General features: G+C 38.6%; 1 protein-coding gene across 1 annotated transcript in view; it reads right to left on the minus strand.

Moving 5' to 3' along the window:
• Positions 1-930: 930 nt before the first annotated feature.
• FKBP4 (FKBP prolyl isomerase 4) overlaps positions 931-26,555 on the minus strand; it is a 30,978-nt gene continuing 5,353 nt past the window's right edge. Inside the window, exons 2-10 of the mRNA XM_060778049.2 lie at positions 22,121-22,265; positions 15,558-15,700; positions 10,846-10,966; positions 9,329-9,485; positions 8,989-9,079; positions 7,382-7,465; positions 6,417-6,602; positions 1,808-2,047; positions 931-1,577 (exon numbers count right to left, since the gene is read on the minus strand). Of these exons, the coding sequence (XP_060634032.1) occupies positions 1,482-1,577; positions 1,808-2,047; positions 6,417-6,602; positions 7,382-7,465; positions 8,989-9,079; positions 9,329-9,485; positions 10,846-10,966; positions 15,558-15,700; positions 22,121-22,265 (1,263 nt within the window). The 3' untranslated portion in view covers positions 931-1,481. The remainder of the gene's footprint in view (positions 1,578-1,807; positions 2,048-6,416; positions 6,603-7,381; positions 7,466-8,988; positions 9,080-9,328; positions 9,486-10,845; positions 10,967-15,557; positions 15,701-22,120; positions 22,266-26,555) is intronic.

Raw genomic sequence — 26,555 nt, forward strand, 5'->3', positions numbered from 1 at the left:
AATGTTCCTTGGAAGAAGTGTGCTGCCTGCTCCCAATTTCTTGTTTGGACTTTGGCATGCTTGTTGCAAGTAAGACATATGATAGGTACATCGTATGTCCCTAAATACATATGGAAGTTAATCTTCTGTTCCCTGCATTGTAGTAAATGCTCTTGTCAACATGCAATCTAATTTTTTGTTTTTGCTTTTCCATGTCACCATTCCACATACCTGCTGAGAGGAAAGAAATTTCTGCAGATCCTTGACCTCGACTTTTGGAAGCATGTGGGTTCTCTGTGCATGTATGCAAGGAACCTATGGAGCTGGGTGAAGGTTTTAGTTGGCATGTGTGACTATTTACCTGCATTTCTGTGTATTTTGTATCAATGAGTAGCTCATTTGCTTGGCAGACATGCTTGCAGTCAACCTCTCCCAGGGCTCTGAAGCATGTCGGCTACTATCCTATTCTTATGCATATCACACTAATTTGAACTGGCGAGGTCATGGTAGCACTGCAACATGCCCGCATGCTGGTTATGTCTAGATTGCCTGAGAAAGAGTAACTTCACGGATGCGGTCTGTTGTAGCAGAATACACCCTGGCTTCTTTAAGGGCAATACAAGGCGTTGTCAGTACAATTTTCTTTGATTGATATATACACTATTTTTATAGATGCTAATGGATTTCCTGCTTCTGTGCTAAACTATTTCTGCTTCCAAGTGATTTTATGTCCCTTTCAAAATGAGTAAAATTCCCAGCAAATTGCACCTTTCTTACACAGCATAAGGTGGAATCATAGGACAGCTGTGTCTCTGTCTTAAGCCTGTATAATCCGTTCGGACAAGTACTTATGGATTCACAGTGGCAAGTGCTATACGAAGTTCTCTTTGTGAGCTAGCAAGTGGTAAGATGCTGACAAGGAAATACTCATTTGCTAAACATGGCACAGACTCGATTTTTTTTGGTGCTTTATTGCTCAAGCTTTGGACTGCAGTCTTCATCTTCAGTAATATGCAAAAGAAGAGGCATTACAAGAAAGATGACAACAATATCTCCATGGAAGGAGCATGCCTGCATTGACAGAGGAAAGAAGACATGACCAGGCTGTAATAGGAGAAAGGACACACTAGTTAAGTCTTTCATACAGTGACTTTTTTTTAGCTAAGCTGATTCTTTGACTTTTATTCAAGAGTAAACAGAATGGAAATTGGGACTAGATTGTGCAGGAACCCGAGAGGGATGCCAGTCAGAGAAAAAAAAAGGAATTAAAAAGGAATCTTGATGGAACTCCCAAGATCAATAACAGAGTCAGAACTCATGATTGAATAAATAAAGTCCCTAAGATTACTCAGGTCTGTTCAGCCACCAATGTTTCCTACATAGACAGACACAAAGCAGCACCATAACCCCAGCCTCTGTCCCTTATTTCAATCAGATAGAAAAATAAAGGTCTAGTTCACTGGAAATTCTTCAATTTTACAAAACAGATCAGCATGACAGCTTCAAGCTTCTACATCAACTTCTGTTTTTTCTTCAACCCCATTCTGTTTGTCGTCTTTCATTTCTGTCTCTTCTTTGCGGACTGTATCAGCTTCCAGCTGTGGAAAAAGCATTACGATAAAAACCAGATCAGCAGAACCCTTGATTCTTATCAGCATTTTAAAGTAGTTTCTGAGCTGTGGGCACAGCAATCTTCTAAGGGCAGCTCAAAAATGTTTGCATTATGAACCCCAGTATGAAATAGTTAATTCCTTGTCTTATGGTGTCCACCAAATGGGGTAAGCAAAATCCTCCCCCCACCCCCCAGACAAAATAGATATGGAATTACCTTTGTCTCCTTGTCTGCCAACCTCTGGAACATATTGGCATACATCTTTTTCTCTCTCTCATGCTGTTCACGGATCTTTTGATGACAGATCATTAGCTGTGCTTTGGCCGCTTTGTTACTTGGGTAGAGCTGTAGCACCTTCTGGAAATCTTCTCTCGCCAACTCAAAGTCATTAACAGCCAGATGGGCTTCACCACGCCGGAAAAGGCCTTTCTCATTGCTGTTGTCCAGCTCGAGAGCCTATTAGGTGAAATAAGGTGAAAAGAAACATTTAGGATTCTGATTAGGAAATGTGTAAGACAGAAAGAGAACCAGTGTGGTGCAATGGTTTAAGTGTTGGATGAGGACATCAGAGACCAAGGTTCAACTTCCTAGTCACTAGGTGAATATTGGCAAGTCATACCCTCTCAGCCTTAGAGGAAGGCAAGGACAAACCCTAGGAATGAATTCTGCCAACAAACCCCAAGATCGCCGTAAGTCAGAAACGACTTGAAAACGCACAAAAACAACGGGACATAACAATATGACACTAAACTCTGCTACATGAGACATAAATCTAGGATTCACCAGTGTGGAGAATTCTAATGTTTTCTGAAAGCTAAAACAACCATCCCTCAAGTTTTACGAGTTTTATTTTTGTGAATTTGCTTATCTACGGATTATGTGGTGCCACCTCTGCTGCCCCCCTACAAAGGGATTGCTAGCTTGGTAAGACTGTTACCATGCGTGGAGGCTTGTAAAAACCCCTTAACAATGTAGGGCAGCAGCAGAGCTGAGCTCCCCACTCTTGTCTGCCTCTCCCCACCTTGATAAGTGAGTCACTGCCACCGCAGCTCCACTGGCTGCTTTGCAGACAGGTGCCCAAGTTTACCGATGTCTTCCAGGTCCTAGCTAGTAGTATTGAAGAAAACCCTGGGTCATGCTGTTTCTCAGGGGATGCCCTGAAATGTTTTTGAAGCCGGTAGCCTTGCAAAAATAAATCCTCTAAGCCAAACCTATTGCCTTTGGTTTTTGGTTTCCCCGGTGAAGGGTGGAAAAAAACAAATCGCTTGGCTTAGAGGATTTATTGATGGAACACACAACAGAAGCACTGGGTCTTATGCCCCTAGTCTCCGAGAAGTGGAAGGTTGACTGTTTGGCTATGAACTTTGTGTCCAATATTGTATTGAAAGGTATAGTTTGAATTTTTATTTCACAGATGGCACCAGCTCTCTTCTGTGAGTTGATCTTATTCTTCATTGACTGTCTTATCTAGTAGGTCAATTTCCTATGAACAAAAGTTTGGTGTACATAAAAAATGAAGGCCTTCGCCAGGTCAAGGGAGTGAAGCCTATTTTCAAGATCAAATGTGGGATTCTGAAGTGTTTGATGGATGGTTTCTTGACTCTTGTAAATGATTATAAGATCTGGTCAGGATTGAAATTTGTGGTATCTCCTCCTGGAACACAGGAGTGGCAAATTATGGCTGCTTTGGCCACCATGAGGTGTTCAGTATGCACTTTGCATTGTCTTGAATGATTTTTGCCAGAATTCTCATAATTGATGGAATGGGGAAAAAGGCACGAGACCCAGCCAACCAAAAATAAATGCATCTCGCAGAGATTTGTCAATATCACACTGTTAATTTCTGGCACCAGAGACTGCATTGTGTGTTTGGTGGAAAGACAAGTATATAGTGGGCATGCCCCACAGATGAAAGAGTGGGTGGAAAAAGCTCAGGTGTGGGTGCCAAGAGTGGGACATCCATCTCAGAGCATCCTCTCTGCTCTCCTCCTCCGGAAGACAAATTGTGACAAGGGATATATGACTGTCAAAAGTTTTCATGGCCGGAATCACTGGATTGCTGTAAGTTTTTTGGGCTGTATGGTCATGTTCAAGAATCATTATCTCTTGACATTTTGCCTGCATCTATGGCAGGCATCCTCAGAGATTGTGAGGTCATAGCCTCTGAGGACCTCACAACCTCTGAGGATGCCTGCCATAGATGTGGGTGAAACATCAGGAGAAATGCTTCTGGAACATGACCACACAGATCACACAAACTTACAAGAATCTGGATATATGATTGTTTATGCATCAATTTTAGATCTTCATGGTGAGATTCAGGAGCCTGCAGCACTGAGTACCACATTGTTGAAGACAGTGGTGGAATTGTCCTTTGTTGACCATTGCCATGCAGAGATATGTCTGCGGTGACCAACATTGAAGTCTGTGGTAGATGAAACAAAACGCCTACACAGACCTGGGCCCTGGTTGTCCACCACTGTAGAAACTGAAGCATGGATATTGATGCCACCAAAAATTGCGATGGGAATCACGGAACACTTGGACGAATCATGATAACCATTGTGAATTGAATCATGGACATAGTAGACTTTATGTGCCCTGGTAGAGCTTGGATTTGTTGAGCTCTCATCCTTCTGCAATACATGAAGCAAAAAGTCACTCCTCAAACTTTTTGGGAAGAAAGAACGCTTGCTGAATTGAATTGCTCATGTCAATCAGCTGCATGGGGGCAAAACAGGCCTTGATATCAACAAGTCTGAAGCTGCACAGGAGATTCAATATGGCTTGATGTTGTGGAACAATTGATTCCAGGAGTGGGCAATGAGATGCGAGTTAACTATGTACAGGAGGAGGATGAGACCCTGTGACCGAAGTCAAGCAGCCACTACAACCATACACTTTGTCAAGACTTGAGGGGCAGCACAAAAAAAATTCCCTGAATTTCACCATATAGGCCAGTCATCACTCAGCCTCCAATATTCTCTTCTTGGGCAAGGTAACCTATAGCCTCTCATGGCTTTCCAGCTCCAGGGGAGTTCCTGGTTAAATAAATTGTGTAGATCTATTTCAGTCCGACTTTAGATCTTGTTATGGGTCTGAGAAAGGTTTGATCGCTGCTGTGGATGGCTTATGCAAGAACTAAACAAGAGGAGTGTTTCCCTGTTGGACCTCAGTGGTTTTCAATTCCATCGGCAATGGCATCATCTCTAGGACAGAAAGAAGAAGGTGATACTATTCTACAGCGGTTCTAGTGCTTTTTTGGGGGGTAATGTTGAGGCATGCCTGTTTAATTCCTGGTCACTGTTCTGTGGGTGCTTTATGGTTTAATAGGCTCCTTCATCTGTTTTAAATATATATGAAACCAATGAATGATGTCATCCAGAGTTCTGTGATTTGAAATCACTAGTATGCTGATGACACCCACCTCTTATCTTGCTTTTCCAGCTAAATTCGACAAAGCTTTTCCTGCATTAAATCTTTGGTCTGCTATCAGTAAAGAAGTAGGTGATGAACACACTGAAATTTAATCCAGATGGGAAAGAAGCTGCAAGGCTAGTGAGGGAATACAAATTCAGCTTGAACTAACTGCAGTTGCACTTTTTCTGAAGCTCAGGTTTACAGTCCAGGAATACCCCTAGACTCAGATCTCAGACTGCCTGCCCAGGTTTCCGCAAAGCCAGAAGTGAATTTGCAGTTAAAACTAGTCCATCTGCTGCATGTATTCCTTGAGATGTTGGCTCTGTCATCATGATATGCAACTTGGTTATAGCATTTCAGGTTAGAGTAACACACTTTACACGGTTCTGTCTTTGTAAACTCTAGTAGGTTCAAGATGTTGCAACCAAGCTGGTTGCAGGGATTACATAATTCCTCTATTGAAAAAGTCTCATTGTGTACCAGTCTTTTTCCTTGTCCAAATCTTAATGTTTTTCAAGTCCTACATGGTTTTGATCCAGACTATGTAAAAGACTCTTATCAACCCATACAGACTCCCTCAAGCCTCAGATTTCAAGAAAATCTTTTGAGTCCCATCATATTCACAGGTTCAAGTTTTTGAAGACAGTAGCTGGTCCTCAAGCATGTTTATTAGCGTGCTTTCTTTCCATTAGCAAGTTAAGACCTTTCAAACTAGATTTTAATCATATAGCAGAGTAAAGTTCAAAATAGGCAAATGTCTGTTTTTATTTTTTAATTATGCTTTAAATGCATTTTTAAAAATTAAGCTATGTAATTTAAATACTATTGATATTATTTATAAAAAATGTAATACAGGCAGTCCTCAAGTTACAAACAAAATAGGATCTGTAGGTTCGTTCTTAAGTTGAATTTGTATGTAAGTCTGAACAGGTACATTTTTAAATGGAACTCCAGCCAAACAAATATACATACATATATAAAAGCTTTGGATAACATAGGGAAGTGTTAACACCCCAGCGGTGTATGTTTTGCTATGTGTGCCCCTGCTCAGAAGATTTCGCCCAGTTTCTGTCTTTGAGAAAATTGGATTTTGAAAAACGTGGCTTGTTGCAGAAGCAAGGATTGGTGATGAAGCTTTATTGCAGACACCTTTTCTCCATGATAATAACTTTTTCAGGAGTAAATTTCCCTTCCTAGGGGTAGATTTCTCTCACTTCCTGTTGTCTCACCTCTATTCTTAACTATGAGTCGTTTGTTTGTTAGTTGGATGTTTGTAACTTGGGGACTGCCTGTAGTATGTTTTTAGTTACAGTTTAATCATGTTTTGTAAGAGTTACGCAGCACCCAGAATTACCATTATTGGTTGAAGTTCATATATGCCTTTGATGTCTAAAGTGCAATTTACCTTGTTGCAGTTTTCTAAGACATGGGTATATTCCTTTAACTTCAGATGGCACATGGCCAAGTTAAGATGTGCTGCCAGCCTGAGGCTCTTGGCTTTCAACTCTTCCTCATCGGAGAGTCCAGTTTCATGCTCCAGCCACGATACAATCTTCTTATATTGTAATGTTGCTCGTTTGTACTTCCCCTCCTGGAAGGCAATGGATTATATTATTGTGTGTATTAAAAGGCCAAATTATGTCTAGAGCTCACAGCCACAACTGGTAAAGTTAATTTCATCATCAATTCAATTTATGAATGATTCACTATATCTATTCTAGATTGAATATCCTTGAGTGTAAGGGCCTGTCATATATTCTTTATAATGACTATGTACATGCATGACCCTCATAACTCAACCTTCATGCGAAGGTTTTTTAAAAAGCTCTTCAGACGTTTCTTGTTGCTTGGCAGAATCCTATGCCATGCCCACACATGCACTAGAAGACACAACATTTACAAGTGTCTAGTAAAACTGAACATTTTTCTCAAAATGAATACTCAATAAAAGGTGCTATTAAAGGGACCACTCCTTGTCTTGTTAAAAGACTGTTTTGTTTTGTCTTGTTAAAACATTTTAACACTGATTCCTTTTGCTGCGAGGCAAAGTTCCTTAAAAAAGGGCAAGCATTCTGACATATGTATTCTTTTAACATATTTGCTAATAAAATCAAAACCAGGTTCTCTTAAATTTCCTAGAAGCCATCTCTCACTGTTTAATAGATCTATTTTGATGTGAGAACGCAGTAATTAGTTTTTTTCTGCCCATATAATTTTTGGAGGCAATGCTCTAATCCTGAAGAAAATCAAGAATCACTCACATTGCAGTTTCAGCAGAATTAACAGAAGTATGGAATATACCCAAATATAATTATGTTCTACTAAAAGAAATCTGCCAAGGAAGGAAAAAACCCAACCTTATATACCTACTTTGAAATATTGGGTACCCTTTTCTTTTGCAATGGAACCTTGTTCCAACTTCTCGTCAGTATTCATCTCCCATGACTCCTTCGCCTTTGGAGCAAAAAGAAAAAGGAGGATGAATGAATATAAGGGCAAATGCCACAAACCTTTATGTGGGAGACCTGGCAACTGGCTACGCATTACCTTACTGGTCCCGAACCTATTTTGGAAACTGGAAACTATGAATAGTGAACACCTAAACCATGAAAAGTTATACAAAACTTTTATTTAACTTCTGCTGGAAGTTACCACAGAGTTACCCTGGAAGACTTAAAAGAATCATAAAGCAGTGATGGCAAACCTATGGTGCTCATGCCAGATGGGACATGCAGAGCCCTCTCCTGGCTTGTGACCTGTCGCCTGCATTTCATTCATTTATACATGTGGTGAGGTGGCTTATCCTAAAAGAGCAGTTTCATGCTTCCCTCAGCTCTAACCCTTCCCAGCACTTTGCCACACCTTTCCTAACCACAACACAGCCGATTTTTTATTTTCTTTGTGTTTTGGTTTTTAGGTCTGTTTCTGGGGTTATTTGGGGGGCATTGATTCATTGACTAGGTTGCATCAGTTCTAGTTTCCTAGATATGGATATCTTGATTTTTTGTGGCCAAGCAGGATGGTGACTGGTAGATGGTACATCTTTTGTATTAAAAAAACAGAGCTGATAGAGGGAAACTAGTAGCATTTTTGGAATTAGCAGGTCAAATATACCCAGAAACAGGGCTATATATGAGGCACCAAAATGTGTGTTGGCCACTCCATTCAAACAATGGCAAAAAGACTCACCAACCTTAATTTGGCAAGAAAAAAGACCCAGGGTTAGATATAAGGTATCTTATATGACAAGATAGGAAAAGGAAAGAGTCTCCTAAATTGATAATATATAATCATGCTTGTTGTTTGACATGGGTGAAAAACTTGTTAACTTTGAGGAACAAATATCACCACTATTTGAAGATGGTCTGAAATTTGGGATATATGCCTACTTTTGGTATGATAAAATATAAGTGGAATCAAACTAACAACCACTTCATAAAGAGATCACTATTGCAAGTGTGCAATAAATATAAGAATCGATTTTAATCAGAGATGTCATTATAGTGTTCCCTGCATGCTTTCAGGGTAGGTGAATTTCCTCATGACCACTTAATTCCGAATCTTGGAGAGTTCTGAAATGTGTTTTGAGAAAAGCATCGTCCACCGCGTTATCCTGGTTTGATGGCCTGTAGTAAACACTCACTGCAATGTTGCAATTATTTACTTCTCTTGATTATTTTCACTCAAATGCTCTACTGGTCAACTTTAATTTTTCTTGTGATTTTAGCTTTTCTGCCCATCAGTTCTTTTTGAACAGATTATATCTCAATTATTCCGATCATGGGAGTAATTCCACCAAGCCTGCATTAAAACTATAAAATCATTGTTACCTTCCTGCACTAGGACTTCAAGTCCATTTTGTTTCTTAAACTCTGTACACTATGTAAGGCTTTAGATATGTATAGATATTTAAGACTCTTTTGAGCATGGGATGGAACTAGACAGGATCAATCACTAGAAAACTCTCCTGTACATACCTTTTCAAAACTTTTGAGTTTGATTTCATATTGCAGCTCTGCATCTGGAGGGATCTGAAACTTTTGTTTCCCAGCACTGCCAAAACCATAGCTGTGAAGAAATATAGAATATTCTAAGAGCTGAATCAATCCATTCTTCCTCAAAATATCTCCAACCAATAGTGCACTATCCCACAGTAGAGAAACTGAACTTAGAATACTATTCAAAAACCGTGACACATTAACTTTAAATTGTTTTTAAAACAAATAACCCTATACTCAAATTTAGGCTCATTGCAAGAATAGCTATGCCTCATTCATTTAAGTAAAAAGTGTGGCAGAACCAGTTCAAGAAGTATACCTGGGTTTGAGATATATTACACACTCCTCCAACTTCTCCATTTTTTGCAGTGCTTTGTCCAGCCCAGGAGGAAGGTCATAATTTTCTCCCTCTCCTACTTCATACCGCAGCTCACGCTTGTCAAAAACTCTGTCTCCATGCCAACCTTCGACCTCAACTGGTACAAAAAAGATGGGATTATAAAGGTTCTGTTTTATCAGTCCCAAAAAAAGTATTACACAAAACTAGTATAATCAGTGTAGAGTGGACACAGCACATTTTCCCAGCTGGGTTATGAAAAACAAGGAGGGTGGAATTCCAGAAACTAGCAGACTCTCAGTTAACTGGCACCTAAGGGGACTTGGCAGACAGTTTCTCATTGCCTGAAAGTTATTAAAATAGGTCTAATACAATTTATCATACATAAGCTCTGTATTAACAATATTGATATCGAAATACAGTAATTTAAACACAAATAACGACTAAATGTAACACAGCTTTACTGTTTAACTGTATTATAAAAGTAAAGTATGATTTCTTTGATTGGCTTGTTGCTTGAGTGTTCTGGTTTTTGAGTTCCAGTTAACTGTGAGTTCCCTGTATTAAGGTTCTAGGTGTGGCTGGGCACAGTACAGCACTAGGACCACAGGCTGCTTTTCTGGCCTCCGAGATTCCCTAGACTACCTAATCTCTGGTAACAATCAAAGGAGTGAATGTAACCAAAAGCATGGCAATTCATTTTCTAAACACCTGCTGCCATTCCTTACACCCACTGTTTAACATTATTACAACATAAAACATTGAAACAACATTGAAACATAGCCATTATTCATTAGTCTTTGCTGGGGTTTTGCTAGGGGTGGCAGTCCATATGGACTTAACATAACTTTGAGCAGTCTGTAGCAATTGCTCCATGTGGAAATGTTACAATATTTGGGACTTTTTAATTTAGAGGAAAAAACATAAGTTCAATGGAAAACATGATGAAAGAGTATAAGTTTATACACAACACTGAAAAAGGATTTGAAAAATCTGTTCTCTGTCTTGCATAATACTGGAAGATCATCTATTGAAGCTGATTGGTGAGAGACCCCTGAGAAACCTGGGAAATAATTCATCATGCAATACATAGTTAATCTATCACAACTGCTACAAGATGGGATCCACCAAAATAGATGGATTCAAACAACAGCTTGGCCAATTTGTGGAGGATAAGGCTATCAACTGCTGTTACTCATAGTATGCTATCTCTAGAAGAACAGGCACTGTGACCTCAAATGCCAATTGCTGGGAAACAACAGCAAGAAAGGATTTAGGCTATGCTTTTAGGCTTCCCACACACATCTGGTTGGTCACTTCTGGACACAGGATGTTAGTCTAGATGTCACTTTGAACTACTTTAGCAGGATTCTTATGTGCTTCTAGGAATGATAGTGATTAGAGAATATGCATTCTAGAATTACACCTGCTCTAGCTTACTGGGCCCTGGACTCATAAGCATCCCATTTAAACATATTTGCACTTTTTCAGACACTTACTCTCTACTAAGGCTCCTTCATTGGGTTTGGAGTAGCCTTCTCCTTTTTTACGGATTCGTCGAATTATTCCACCATCTTCATCGTCTGTAAGGTCCTTTCCCTTGAACTCAAACAACTCTATCTAGAGAAAAGGATAATGGAAACTCAAGGTTTTATAAAATTCTCAGAGGTTACCTTACCAAAATTTAACAGAAGGATAGCACTGCCCAAGACAATAGCTTTCCTTTAAAATTTAAAAATCCCTCTCCAGATCAACGGTTTTACACACACAAAATTGAAAGTAATGCCAAACACATTAAAACAAAAAGGAAATGAATTACAAATGCAGATCAAGCTACTGCCAATCCTATCCTTAAAGTCTTGTCCCTATTACTGCTGTGATAAAATTATTTTGTAGATCATATTACTATGTGTGGTAAAGACTGAAGTATACTTTCTTCACATTTCTATTACCATGTATCAATAAGCTTACATTAAACAAGTACAGTATTTATTCAATTCTGATCAGGCTGATTGTTCTCATTTTGAATAAAGTTATTACAGCAAAACAACCAGGTGGCAAAGATTACACTTTCCTTCTTTCTTTCTTTCATTCATTCATTCATTCATTTTTTTTCTTGGCTTCAAAGATAGGCAATACTTTAAGCTTTTGACAGGTATGTATACTACTAGCTGTTACAATCAAACTAGCCAGCAATATTTATTAGACTTGGCATTTCTTAACAGTCTTACTTAAAGTCCATCAGCACTGTGGGAGAGTTAGTTGCATTCCATTTCCAGATAATAAATTTAGAATCGCACATATCTTCCAACCATAGAAGTTATTGTCAATGGGAGTAATTCTCCAATAGCCAGAAATGAGTCCCACAAAGTAAAATCTTCTTTCTTTCTTAAAAATGGCAGGTAAGGTGTTATTTTCTGCTGTGGGTTTAACATAGCTGTCATGCTGTGATGGACATTTTCTCCTGACTCATTTGTCCTCTGGCCCAAGAGGTAAAAACAAATGCCTTGGCAAGCTATCAAAAGCAGAACCTGGATCTTCACAAAAAAAACCCAACAAAAACCACTCCTTCCTTGACTGGAAGGATGCCACTACCAGACCAAGTGGTGATAATCCACAAGTACTGAGTTCTCCCCCAGGAGCTTATGAAGAGAGAGCTCTGCAGTGCACCATCTTTGCCCAGTCTTGAGATAGCACAATCTCTTGATTGATGTGAAATGAAAGCACAACTTTAGGTAAAAAGGAAACATTCAGTGTGAAGATGTCAGGATCTTACCCTTAGATCCCATCATGTTCCTTTGGAGCTCAATACCTTTGCTACTTATTTATTTATGACATTTATATGCTGCCCTTCTCACCCCGAAAGAGACTCAGAGTGGCTTACAAGATATATATACATACATGACCACTTAGGCTACTGCCAGCAGTTCCTGGGATTAGAACAAATCTGCAAGTTTATTGTTAAATTAAATTTGTATGTAAGTCAGAACAGCTACATTTGTTTTTGGATAGCATAAGGAAGGGTTAACAACCCGCAATGTTAGTTTTGCTGTCTTTGCAGTTACCCGCTGCACCTAATTAGCACATATCAGTTATTACAGAATGTATTTATCATACAAGAATTCTTAACATGAAAGGGAATCTTGGCCTAACAATACTGGGCCATTGTTTGGGAACATATCATCATTTCCCTGAGATGTGATAAAGGAAGGTCGGATTGATGTTTCCCATTACTGTAGTGCAGCCCAAAAGCTCTCTTCAGTGTTACTCACTGATTGGAAGTCTTTCCAGTTTTAAATTACCAGCATTTTGTTAACCTGGATTTTTTTTTCTCACTTAAACAATCTTTCCAGGTTCAGTCTTTCTACATGCATATAACATATGCAACCTTCAAATAGCCTCTGGAATGAAATGAGTTATTGGTGCAGCCAACCATAAAAGCAACCTAAAATGACAAAGCTGCAGGATTTCCTAAGGCACACGAAGAACCAAATGCTGACATTGATACAGAAAGATGCTTTGCGAATACTTGAAACACTCTGAGTTTTATATGGTTCACAAATGTGTTGTGCTAAGACATTAGTATATCTTCAGAAATTTAATACTTCATATGCAGTTCAAGTTCTGCTTACAGCAAGATACCTCATCATTAGGCTACTGCAGTAGAATGAGACTGCATTATTACTTTTGATTAGAGAAAGGCTCAGTAGACTAGTCAGTACTTGAATGCAACCAAGAATACGTAATGCTCACCACCAGAATTTCTGGTTGAAGTTTACAATACGGAGTAGGTCCAAGGAATTTTAACACCTGAAGTAAAAACATGGTAGAACAATCTCCCTTGGATCCCTTCTAGTATTCACTACAAATTTCAGTATTTCAGCTAAGCATTTTAATCTTATTTCTAGATTTCTGTTTGTTTTTTCATCTATTACAAGATCAGCTTTTTCACCCATTTAGCTTACTTAACCATTTTATTTTGCTTTTATGTTTCCTCCTTTGTCTTATCAACAGCCCAGTAAAGAAATTAAGCTGATGCTGCAGGTTGACATAAGTACCTAATAGTTTTAGTTGTATGTTACATTTCTGATGACTGTTCCATTATTCGGGCAGAGGCCACAAGGGAGCGCTAGAGAGAGCAGAATGGTCCATTATACAAAGTGTGAGTTGAAGGAGGAAAAGTATTTTCTCTGTTTTGCTGGTTATTCCCCCTCCCCATTTCCCATGTCATAAACCTCGACTGGGGCATGGGTGGGGGGATAACAGGAAAATTTGGGGAAATTGTTTTACTACTTCAACACACCCCCTACCCCTCTAAAATGGACTATCCTTCTCTCCCTATTGCCCCCTTGTGGCCTAAACCCAGATAATGAAACAGTGCCTATTTCTGAAATGTGATCGTAATAAAACCTGTTTTTAACATCAAAGTGGATTCATGCTTAAATTACTTTTATTTCCTGCTAGACCATTGAATCCTGGATCCAACAGGTTGATGTGTATTATGAAAAAAAGTGCAAAGAGCAAACTAAACATGAATTCCAAAGAAGCCATTGTGGCTTTATCTCATCTCCTACAACATTAGTCAGCTAAGCACCTCTGCTACAATCAATTTGATACAGGTAATGATGTCTTCAGGATTATGACAATCAAAGGCAACTCATGTTATTGCCATAAAACTCCAACAAGAGGACAGGGGAGAAGATAAACAAGAGAAGCAACCTCACAGCTGTAATAATGGGATTTGTTTAGACTCAAGTGATTGGCCAAATATAGTAAACCATCTTTGCCAAGGCCATTCTGGTGGAAATCACACAATGCACCAAAATGAGAAAAGCAAGAGAAAAACAGAACGTCATGTCAAGTCTCATCCCCAGATCTGCTTTTCAACCATTGTTGAGATCAATACACTTTAAAACAATCTTTTCACTAAAAAGTCTTATCAAGTCCAAAACTGTCCATAGACATAATCATATACTTTTTCAAAAGTCATTATGAGGTGGCCAACTAATCTCCGAAGTTATTCTGGTTTTTAGAGGTTGCAGTGTGTGCCAAGATGCAACACAGGGGTCCTCAAACTAATCCTCCAAGGTCATTTACCTGGCCCTTGCTCAGGGTCACCTTAAGTCTGAAACGACTTGAAAACACACAACAACAACAACAACAATCCCATCTCATCAGCCAAAAGCAGGCTCACACTTCCCACTGAAATACTAGTAAGTTTATATTTGTTAAAATTGTTCATTTTAATTATTGTATTGTTTTAGGTGTTATTTTGCACCACAAATAAGATATGTGCAGTGTGCATAGGAATTCATTCATGTTTTTTCAAATTATAATCCAGCCCTCCAACAGTTTGAAGGACTGTGACCTGGCCCTCTGTTTAAAAAGTTTGAGGACCCCTGACACAACACACATACGTTGCTCTGTAAAAGCTGCTTTCCCATTGTGCAAACTTGTGCATATGAAAAGTAGGCACAGAAATACCTCATGTCAATCAAATTGGCCGCATGTTGACTTTATGCCAATCACATGACTTTCATATGGTCATAGACAAGCTGTGAGGCTCATTCACAAAATGAAGACATCACAGTTAATAACCACTGGTATGGTTCTGATTTACTCATTAGTTTTACTAGTTAGCACACCAGCCTTCACAATATGACATGACATCTAGGAATATGTCACAAAATGTTTCCTGCTATTGTTTTGCAACTAGAGCTATGTGCGCAGTCTGCGCATATGATGAAAAAATAAGGAGACAGATATTAAGTTTTCATTGTTTACAAATGGTTACAAAGATATGCTGAAAGTATGTAAGAATTGTCTGGTGGGTCTTTGAAGTAAATGTGACCAAGAGTCTTCCCAACCGTTTCTTTTTAATTATGACAATTATGCAAACTCAGTAATGCAAAAAATAGTAGAAATCACGCATTATAGCTTAGTCCAAGGCAAACGAGTTATGGAGGCTGACAACATTATTGCAGATATCTACTTCTAGTCATTACTCATTTCACTGAGCTCCATTATTTCGCCTTATATTCCTTAAATCTTGTCCTGCTGAATAAGTTAGGTGCCATAATCACAGGCTCCCATTCTGAGGTGTACAGCCAGATGAGTGAGGGACACATCTATTTCCAGGTACAAACTGTTTAATACTGCAAATGAATAGGGCTGCTCTGTTGTGGACGGAATACTACCATTTTGAACTTACCTCAAAAATCAGTGTTGCGTTGGGAGGAATCTTAGGAGGGCTGCCAGCAGAGCCATAGGCATATTCTGGTTTGCAGGTAATTTGACAAAGTTCTCCAATTTTCATCGTTCCTACAGCAATATCCCAAGCTTTGATAACTTCACCTAAAAATGGCCAAACCAAGCAAATATAATTTGGACAAATTACTAAAAATTAATCATGAAAAAGAATCTTTGCCACCAATTTCAATACTCATTTATTCACATGCTTTTTGCAAACACAAAAGGCAAAGGTGCTGAGCATTCAAGTCCCAAAATGTATCATAAACACCAAGTGAACTAAGAGACAAGATATCCTTCAAAATTTGCTGGGGTTTACACTTACTAGAAATTCTGATGAAGAATACCATTTGTCCCCTTTACTTTTCAAAGCATTTAAAAACATCTAAAAGACTCATGTTTATTATTTGAAACAATGAAACATTTAAAATACCATCTTTATTACAAATACAGAATTTCAAAAACTGCAAGGTCAGGTCTAGTGTTCAAGTTATAAAAATGTTTTTAGTCCTCGTCAGGCACTGAAAACGCATACAGGTTAGCCACAAATTTGAAGAAGCAAAGGGCTAGCTAGCTTCAGCCACACCACCATCACTAACTAAATACTTAAATCCCAGGTACATGGTGAGTAGGCTGAGTGATCTGGGCTCCAACACCTGAGTATGATACAAGCCAGGGGTTCTTATTTTTACTACTACTACTACTACTACTATTATTATTATTACTATTATTATTATATTTTTCTTTAAAAAGTTGTTAAGATCCTCATTAAACTATAATATGGAGCAATTTAAATAAAAGAAAGTTATGTGATGGTTGACCAATATGTATCTGTTCCTGAGAGCTGCATATTGATTAAGATTAAGTAGGCAACCACTGTCACCTAGCATAAAATAAAAAGATTGGATTTCCTGTGAAGATTCATTCTGAGATGTCAGGAAGAACAATCCACCACACATGGGTTTCTCCTGCATGCCATCTCGAATGGCAAGAGCCCAAGTTCTTTTTCAGTTAACTTCCATTTGGGCCCCATCTTTTTCCAGGAATTTACTGTCCTTAGCCTAACCTTAATTTCAAATAGTACAAACCAACCTAAACTCAAAGCAACACAATTAAGCATAGATTTCAATCATAACAACTAAACAGCAACTAAAAACCTTCTCATGTCTCTTTTTCATATTCCCACAGGTGGGTGTGGATTGTTTCTCCTGCCCTCCCAGAATGAATCTTCATGGTAAATCCAATCTCTCACTCTCAGGGTGGCACGGAGAGCAATCCACCACAAATGAGAAATTCCCAAGCCGTCAATCTTGGGTGGGTCACATCTTCCAAATGCTGCTTTCAATGATCTATACTTATAATGCTTCACGAATGCGCCACCCTGCTGCCTCACAGACATCCCTTAATGAAGAAGTTGTTGCAAACGACATTGATGTTGCAATACACCACATTGAATGAGGCCACACATTGACTAAACGTTTTATGTATATCATAACATAAAAAGATGCAAGCTTTGATCCACCATGTCAAAATATAACTTATCATCTTCCATCTCAAAGATCTAGGACTGAATGAGATAATATTTTATGAATTTTATGGTCCTTTTCTGATAAATTTGTCCAACCTTCGAACATTAGCTTTATGCCACTTAGACTTCAAAGCCTGTCAGATTTAAACAAAAACTCAGGAGAATAATAAAGCCATTGCAATTCTTCCCTAGAACACATTTTAGTATGAAGGTCAGATCCAGTTAGTACTAACCAATCACTGTTGAATTTACGTAAGTTTTGTTTACCAATAATGCTGTTAATTCTGAAATTCTTCTCTCACATGTTCTCACTATTAAAATGCCACCTTATAAGAAAGATCCCTCAGTGGCATTGATTGGAAAGGTTCAAAAAGCAAAATTGTTGACAGAGTCAACATCCAATTCAGATGTGATGTTGAAATCTATGGTTAGTGGAAATGTAGAAAGTGTGAGAATAGGCTATTATTGGTTCCCCATCACATCAAAGATTAGTTGATAACGATGAGGAACATTTTCAAAGTCATACTTTCAATAGCCATGCATTCTGTTTCAACTATTCAGGATCCTGATGTTGACGTGGAGAAAACTGCTCGGATTGGTAATGGTACTGGCGTCTACAATGCCACTTACAACATTTCTGGAAATCATGGCCTCCTTGGCTAGTAAGGAATTATTAAAACAACACAAGCTTTCACTAGCTGTATCTTGTGCAACACTTTCTGCATCTTTACTGGTGGGAATGCATATTGAATACCTTTTGGCCATTTCATAGTCAAGACATTGTGCTTCTCCCACTTGCACTTCCATCTACTGAATAAAACTGCTTAATCTGCAGTTCCTGTCTGTCATGAATAAATCAATTTGGAATGGACCTAACAAGGTGTTCAAGTTTTTGAAAACTGCTCATTCAATTACCATTTCTCCAGATGAATAACATTCAGACTGAAGTAATCTGTTTGTATATTGAGTGCTCCATTTAAATATACTGTAGATATGTTAGCTTTAGCTCTGTATTTCGTTATCATAAGAACTAATCCTAGGCCTCCTTGCCTTCTGTGCTCTGATGCCTTTGACATATGATTCTATGGGTGCCATAAAGTCAACTCTCAGTAAATTGTCCTTTATAGTCTGCAAAGCCTCTCTTTTGAATCTCAGATATCTTACAAACTCATTCAGATACCCAATATTTCAAACCATTGCCCTTTGGCATGGTGAAGAACAGCAAGTAAATTCCTGAGAACCTCAGTTCTCATGGTACAATGTTGATTCCGCATATGTTGGAATAGTAGGCATGCTTATCAAATTTGCAGATGACACCAAATTGTTAAAGATACCTAATAGCTCAGAGGGCAAGATCGGAATCCAAAAGGGCCTTAACAAATTAGAAAACTAACAAAATGAATTTCAACAAATGAAATGCACAGATATAGGATGGTTAACACCTGGCTTATAACAATATATGCAAAAGAGACATGCAAAAGAGATCTCAGTAGACTACAAACTGAATATGTCCATAGTGTGACGTGGCAGCTAAAACACCCAATGCAATTCTAGGCTACATCAATAGGAACATAGTATCTGTATCAAGGGAAGCAATTCTGCTTTGGTCAGACTTCAACTGGAATACTATGTCCAGTTCTGGGCACCAGAATTCAAGAAGGATATTGACAAGGTGAAAAGTGTCCAGAAAAAAGGTTTGGAAGTCAAGGCCCACAAGGAGTGGCTTAAGGAACTCAGGCTGCCTTGTGATCTCTTCCAATTCTATGCATTTGTCTAACAGATTTTTATTTCTTGTTTTGCTAGTAATCTCTTGTCTGATCTTCCCGATGAGAATAAAAATCTGCTTTTTGGCATGTTATGGAATAGTATTCGCTATACTTTGCTACCACTTGAAACATCCCCATTGGTCCATTGCAATTTCTGACAATCTTTTCCCAAGAAACAGTAGTCCTCCCCTCATCAGTTCTGAATACTTAATTAGGCCTACATCTTCTGGAAACATTTATTTCTGTACCTGCTTACTCCCTAGCAAAAGATGCCTGTCTGCCAAATTGCTGTCACTGTTTGAATCCCTGTCTTGAAAACTTTGCATCCATTTATCTACTGAATCCTCTTCAGAAATTAAAACCCTCTAAAAAAAACTTCGTATTAACCCATTTCCTTTGTACTGTTGACATCACACATCTTTTATCTTTATTCTCCACCAAAATCTTTTCTAATGCTTCTTTTCCAAATGTCAACATTTTATGTGCTTTACTATCTGCATCCCAACGTCTCGACCACAGAGACCTCAATCCTACAGTGACTTGCATTAATAGATAGTGCTGCAAATGCGAAGAATCCCATGCAGCATCTGCAGTAAAATCCAAAACTTTCATAATCCTTCCTAATGCTTTATTCAAATGTTGCCAACAAATATCCTGTGACTCCAAAGCTTCCTGCATCCAAAGCACTGCTGCCCTTGAGAACATAGATGACATCGCTGAAGACCTTATCGCCATAGTTGAGGTGTCATGTGCCTTTTTGAGAGTGGTATCCACCCTCCACTCATCCAACACTTTCAATGCTGCGTCCCACCCTATTTCACCAGAAATAAGCGCAGCTACAGCTACAGAAACACCAACAAGCAAGACATTCAGCAAGTCCATCTCCTTAAGATCCAAATGCATATAACTTTTAAATTTTGAGAATTCAACGAAGCAGACTATTTATTGGAAATTACTTCTTTCAACATAACCAGCAAACACCTCATTCCTATACACACATTGTTTCTTCAAAAGAGATGCCACTTTATTATTTATAATCCTTATTTCTGAGTTATGTCTTCTAAAAGTAATGTACATCACACCTGTCTTAGTGTATGTTTTAAACTACCTAAATGACGCAATCTATCTGAATTCAGCTGAGTTTTGTTCCTCCTCCAAATAACCATATTGTCCTTCTGAATATTCTTTTTCCATGTCTTCATCACTGTATTTTTCCACCTCAGAAGCCTCTAAATATTTTATCTTCCTTGTGCATTCTCTAAGTCTTTCCAATGAACTTTCTTTTTCCATTTCTGAACTCCATTGCTACACTCAAAGCAAATGAGGCTTCTACTGTTTAGCCCTTTATTGTTTGAACCATGCCCTCTATATTTGACTGGCACTTGCTTGTCTCTTGTGACATAGCAAAGCTTACTCTATCAACTCTCCCCTTTGCTTCCACTGGATCATTGGCATTTGCCTAAGCCCAGTTAGCCTTCCCAACATCACTGAACTCTAATGGCACTCCTCTCTCAACTTTTATTTGACCAAGATTAGGGCATCTTTAAATCTCTTTTCATGTCTGCCAACATTATGTTTTTCGTTCTTGAGTTGGAAATATAGCAACTGCTTTGAGAGACGGTGTTTGGGCATTTGGACAATGTGGCCAGCCCAGCAGAGTTGATGGCGAAGGAGCATTGCTTCAATGCTGGTGGCCTTTGCTTCTTCCAGCATGCTGACATTTGTCTGCCTGTCTTCCCAAGAAATATGCAGGATTTTTCAGAGGTAATGCTGATGGAATCATTTCAAGAGTTGAATTGGGTGACACCTGTAGAAAGTCCACATTTCACAGGCGTATACCAGGATTGGGAGGATAATAGCATTATAAACAAGCACCTCAGTATCCCTACAGATGTCCTGATCCTCAAACACTATCTACTTCATTCAGAAAAATGCTGCACTCACAGAGCTCAGGTGTTGTATTTCAGTGTCAATGTTGACTTTTGTGGAGAGGTGGCTGCCAAGGTAGCGGAAATGGTCAACATTTTCTAATGTTACACCATTAAGCTGTATTTTTGGCATTGCAGGGGATTGGCTGGTGATTGTTTTTTTCAAAGTTTAGTGAAAGGCCAAAATTCTCGTATGCTTCTGCAAAGGTGTTTTAGAGTGGCTTGTAGGTCTTCTGAATACGCACATGATAATTCAATCTTTCAGTCAATTACACAACATCCAATATATTTCACTCCACAGCCTTAAAATTAAAACTCAGATACCAGAGGGTCAAAATATGTTCAGACTATTAAGCAGGAGCTAAAAAATTTTTTCCAGAGAAAGAGGGGCCTTAACAGTACTAAATAAGAACTTGGACTCCTGCTGTTCGAGGTGACATGCAAGAGGACCCCATGTGTGCTGGATTGCTCCTCCTGCCAGCCTGAGAATTAACATGCTATTAAGCACAACATCCTTTGATCCTAAAAAGGTTTTTTATCGTCTAGTGGGAGTGTATCTTTCAACTGCAATAAAACATACAAACTGCTAAACTGATTACAGCAGCTAATGAAAAGGCAAGATTCTATTGCCTATTATGGAATGGCCTGATAGCTTAAGATAAGATTCCAACCCAAAGAGATATTCGTTGGTTTCCTTCCACTGTATATGCAGATTCAGTAAAAAAAAATCATGTAAGACTGTTGCACTGATTTGGAAAAGTTAAAGGAGGATAGGGAAAGGGAAACAAAAAAGAGGAAATAAAAAAATCAAACACATTTGTGATTATCTTTTCTAATTTTGGTATTGGATTCTGTTTATAACTTAAATATTGGTAAAATGTTGTTTATTGCCTCTTCTCTTTCAAAGAAACATAATGAAATATGTTAAAGAGCATTGTAGTGTCAGTACAATAAATGCATTTATATGCAACATGGAGCTTGCCCTAACAATTCATACTGAATTGGCTTTGTCTGTTTCTGCCAAACCAAGCAATAAGTGAGAAAATAGTCTGTACCAAGCCCTCTTAACAAACCACAATTGTGCAATTACACTTCTAAAAGATGGTTTTGCATCTGTTTTATATTATTTGTGGAACCCATGACAATAATTAAATCTTATTTCCAAGATGAAAACAGTAGCACAAGGAAGACTAACACAGCAAGTTGAGAAGAGACATTACAAATGAAGAGTGTCACTATTATTATTTTTTAACAAAGTATTAAGAGATCATGTTCTTACATACAAAAGCACAAAATATACTACCTTTGCCAAAGTCAAATGAGAACTTGTCTTTTCTGTCACGACTTGAATCAAACTTTGTGCCATCTAAAAGCCATCCTGTATAGTGGACAGTCACTTTGTCACCTATCATGGGAGTTTCTGTTCCTGTACCCTCTTTCTTGATAACCTGTGGGAAGAGGGAAACAAAACATCAATTAGAATTTAACTAGACAACTATAGTAACCTTGTATTGACCTAAAAAGCCCTATACAGCTTTGGTCCAAGTTATCTGAAGTACCGTATCACTTTCTACAACTTGGTAAACACCTGCAATCTACTGGAGAGGGCCTTCTCTCTGTCCCACCATCTGCTCAAGTGTGTTTGGTGGCCTTTTTGATGGCTCCTCCCAGACAGTGAAACTCCTTCTCAAGAAAGACCAGGATGGCCCCATCCCTTCTGTAGGCAGGCCAATACCTTCTTCTGCCAACAGGCATTTGGGAAGGATAAGGGGCATGCTGCTATGAAAGTATGAGTGAGATGGGGGGGGGGGGGGGGGAAGAGAGATTGTGAGTTTTCAAGGCTATTTTAAGTGTATTTATTATATTTTAATGTTTTTTACCTTAATCTGCACTGTATTATTGAATTGTTTTTTTAATTGTATTGTGCCTTTTAAACTACAGGGTGAGGCAGCATAACTTCCTTTTTAAAAATGTGCGCCATTCAGTCTGTTGAAGACGTAGCAGAGCGCTAGTGATCTCGTTCAGGAGGCGGGAGTACAAAGTTTTGTCCTCACACAGTTCAGTCGCCATCATATGTTGGAACAGTGAGGAGTGCGCTTTTGCCGTTGAGGCCTACTTTTCAAGCGGATTTGGAGTGGCTGGCCCACTCTCCATATTTGGCCCCTTGTGATTTTTTCTGTGGGGTATTTTGAAATCCCGTGTTTATGTGAACTGTCCAAGGACCCTACAAGATTTGAAGACCAACATCCAGGAAGAAATTGCCAACATAATGCCTGCTATGCTGGCAAGAGTCATGACAAACGCCAGAAATCGGTTTACTCAGTGTTCCTGCTTTGGCTGCTTTCCATGTCGTTTTAAGTACCAGCATCCATTTTACATGTGATACATTCTTTTCCAAAATAAAAAAGAAAGATCATACTCTGGTTGGATTGCTCTTCCCACTCACTTTTACAGGTAGGAAAAGGAAGGCTTTACAGTATCCCCATCAGGAGAAGCAAACCTAGAGATGTAAGTCTGTATAACAGCCAAGGAAACAAATGATCCAGGAAATATTGAAGTGGCCGATTTTATTATTTCTGTAGTATACACAGAAAGGAACAGTGGTCTTACATGTAATCAATTCATTTCCAGCAGAAGGGCTAAAGGGCTAACCCTGTATGTTAGGTTGGTCCTTGGATTGGCAAGATTTTTTTTTATCATGTCAGAAGCAACTTGAGAAACTGCAAGTCGCTTCTGGTGTTACAGAATTGGCCGTCTGCAGAGATGTTGCCCAGGGGACACTCGGATGTGTTACCATCCCGTGGTAGGCTTCTCTCATGTCCCTGCATGGGAAGCTGGAGCTGCCAGGCAGAACCTCACCCCGTCTCGTGGATTTTAACCACTGACTTTCAGGTCAGTAGTTCAGCTGGAATAAGGGTTTAACCCATTGCGCCACTACGGCTCCTGGTTGTCAGGAATTGTAAAAAACAAAGACTTTCTGGCAAACCCCCCAACAGTCAGTTCCTAAAACAGCCAAAGAGATAAAGACAAAGAAGTTTCCATATTTCGGACCACTGAATCTTGTCCTGATCTAAGTCAACCATCAATAAAGATAATGTGTGAACACAAATATAATATGCATATTCTTCTCCCTCCCAGAGGATAGACAAGCAACTGGTAAAACACTAACATTAATACACCCAACCTTTGCTGCTATAGACTAGTTTTACATTCTCACCCTTGAGGGGACACATCCCCTATACTTTTGTAAATTATGTTAATAAGAAATGTGCCTAAAATATATATTCCATGACAATAATTGGCAATGAGGGATGGAGATAAAACCTCTGATGGTTGCCATCTATACCCCTACAGGAGCAAAGTTGGGCTTTTATCAAAAACTGCTAACAGAAATTAATGAATTCTCCTATAAAATGTGATAATGATGGGAGACTGGAATGGACTGATATCTCTCAAACTGGACAGACCATCAGAGAAAAAGATCAAGGGAGGTCAAGGCAAATCACCAAAATCCTCTTTTTGAATTAATGAACAATTTTACAATTCAAGATGCCTGGAAATATAAATATGCCCAAGCAAATGAATAAACTTTCTTTTAAAAATATGTACATCATATTGAAGGATTTATGTTTGTGAATATCAAAATAACATTCTGCATTTAATTCTGTTGCTCTGGTGTTGTTCAACAGAAAGGGGACATTTAATTGGAGACTTAACAAATCATAATTACATGAGAAAATGACTTTGAAAACAAAGCTGCAGCTAAAACTATTTTTGAAGATAACATAAATAAACCACATTAGGATGGTCTGGGATGCTAGCAAAGTCGTTATGAGGGTTTTTAATTCAATAAAACTCTGAAATAAAGAGACAAAGAAAACTTACAGATGATTCAGAAATTAATTAATGCGTTTAGATAGTTTTCAAAAACAACTTCCAATGATTGATATAGCTGGGATTGGGGAAAAAACACTAGGAGATATGGAAAACAGGAACATTTCAAATTGGGAATAAATCAGAAAATGGCCAGCTCATAATTTGAAAAAAAGAAAGATAGAAGAATTTAATATTAATATATTAATTTAACCTTGAATTCTTATTACAGCAAAGCAAGTGTGATAAATAGGCATCATTCAAACCTAATGGGGTGAGCCCCATAACTGGAATGTAGTAATAAAGGGGTATATATTTGGTCTGTTTCTCTAAAATAAGTTATACAGGGGTATAATTGGTTTTAGAAAAACAGACCAAACAAGACAGGGAGGATGTTTACACCTGCCAAGAGATCTGTAACTAAAATCCTGGAAGCCAGGTAGAAAGAATCTGGGTAAATATAAAGAAAGAAGAAACAACAGGGCATCATTGTCATGGTCCAACACAGATTCCCACATCAGATCGAGGACTTGGATGATGTCTTCCTACAACAGATCACCCACACATTGAGAAAGGAGAGATGTAGTAATAATGGAATATTTCAATTAGCCTGATATTTATTGAAGACAAACTAAGAATATCCAGTCCAATACATTCCTCATTTGCCTTGCAGAAAATTCCATAGTCCAGATAGTTACAAGGAGTGCTGTATTTTAGATCTGGTCTTAGCCAATACTGATTACCTGGTTAATGGAGTGAAAATGGCGGATTCCTTAGGTGGGAGTGATTATATTCTTCTACAGCTCAGTTATGGCCCAGCCCGCCAAAGTACTTTACCCAGCCCCCACACTAAACTTTAGCTGCTACCTCCAAAGTGCAGAATGAGCTCAGGCTCGCTAGAGAGATTAAAAACAATGAAAGGTGCTTTTCTGGTTACATCCAGATTCAAAGAAAGAATAAGGAAATGGTAGGGTCACTACGTACAGGTGATGGCAAAATGTTACCTGGCCAGAAAAGAGAAAGAACTACTGAATACCTCTTTGCCTTGGTCTTCTCTCATAAGGAAATGAGTGCTCAAATTTGGGGTTATGGAACAGATGATGCAATGGGGAAAGACAGTGTACTGTTAAAAGGACAGAGAGAAGGCTGGACTGCTCATCACTTTCTTTGATTCAGTCATCTCCCAAAAGGAAAGGTGTTCAGTGATGAAGTAAATATTTTATGAAATGCAGTACAGAATAGGTAAGGAGGCAGTACAAGAATATTGGGTTACTTTAAATGAATTCCAGTCTCCAGGGCAAAATAAATTATATCCAATGGTATAAAAACTGGCAGACGTAATTCCAGAGCCACTAGCAATCATTTTTGAGAATTCCTGGAGAGCAGAATTACTCCCAGCAGACGAGAGGAAGGCAAATGTTGTTGTCATATTCAAAAGGAAAAAAAGAAGACTCAAACAATTATTACAAGTCCGCCTGACATCAATACTTGAAAAGATTCTAGGGCACATCATTAAACATAAAAAACTGTAAACACTATGAAAGGAATTTCAACCTGGGATTCTCAAAACAACTCATGCCAGACTAATTTTATCTTCTTTTTTTTAGTTACAAGGTCAGTAGATGAAGAGAATGCTATAGATAGCTTGATTTCAGTAAAACCATCGACAAGGTTGCCCATGATATTCTCACAACATTAATAAAATGTGAGCTAGACACTGATAACGTCAGGTAGACTGAGAATTGGTTAACTGGCCAAACCCCAAGAGTGCTTGCTATTGGCTCCTCTTCATCCTGCAGGGAAGTGACCAGTGGGGTGCTGCAGGGTTCTGTCCTAGGTCTAGTGTCCTTCACTATTATTATCAA

This window comes from Anolis sagrei, chromosome 5 (assembly GCF_037176765.1).
Source record: "Anolis sagrei isolate rAnoSag1 chromosome 5, rAnoSag1.mat, whole genome shotgun sequence".
Classification (NCBI taxonomy): domain Eukaryota; kingdom Metazoa; phylum Chordata; class Lepidosauria; order Squamata; family Dactyloidae; genus Anolis; species Anolis sagrei.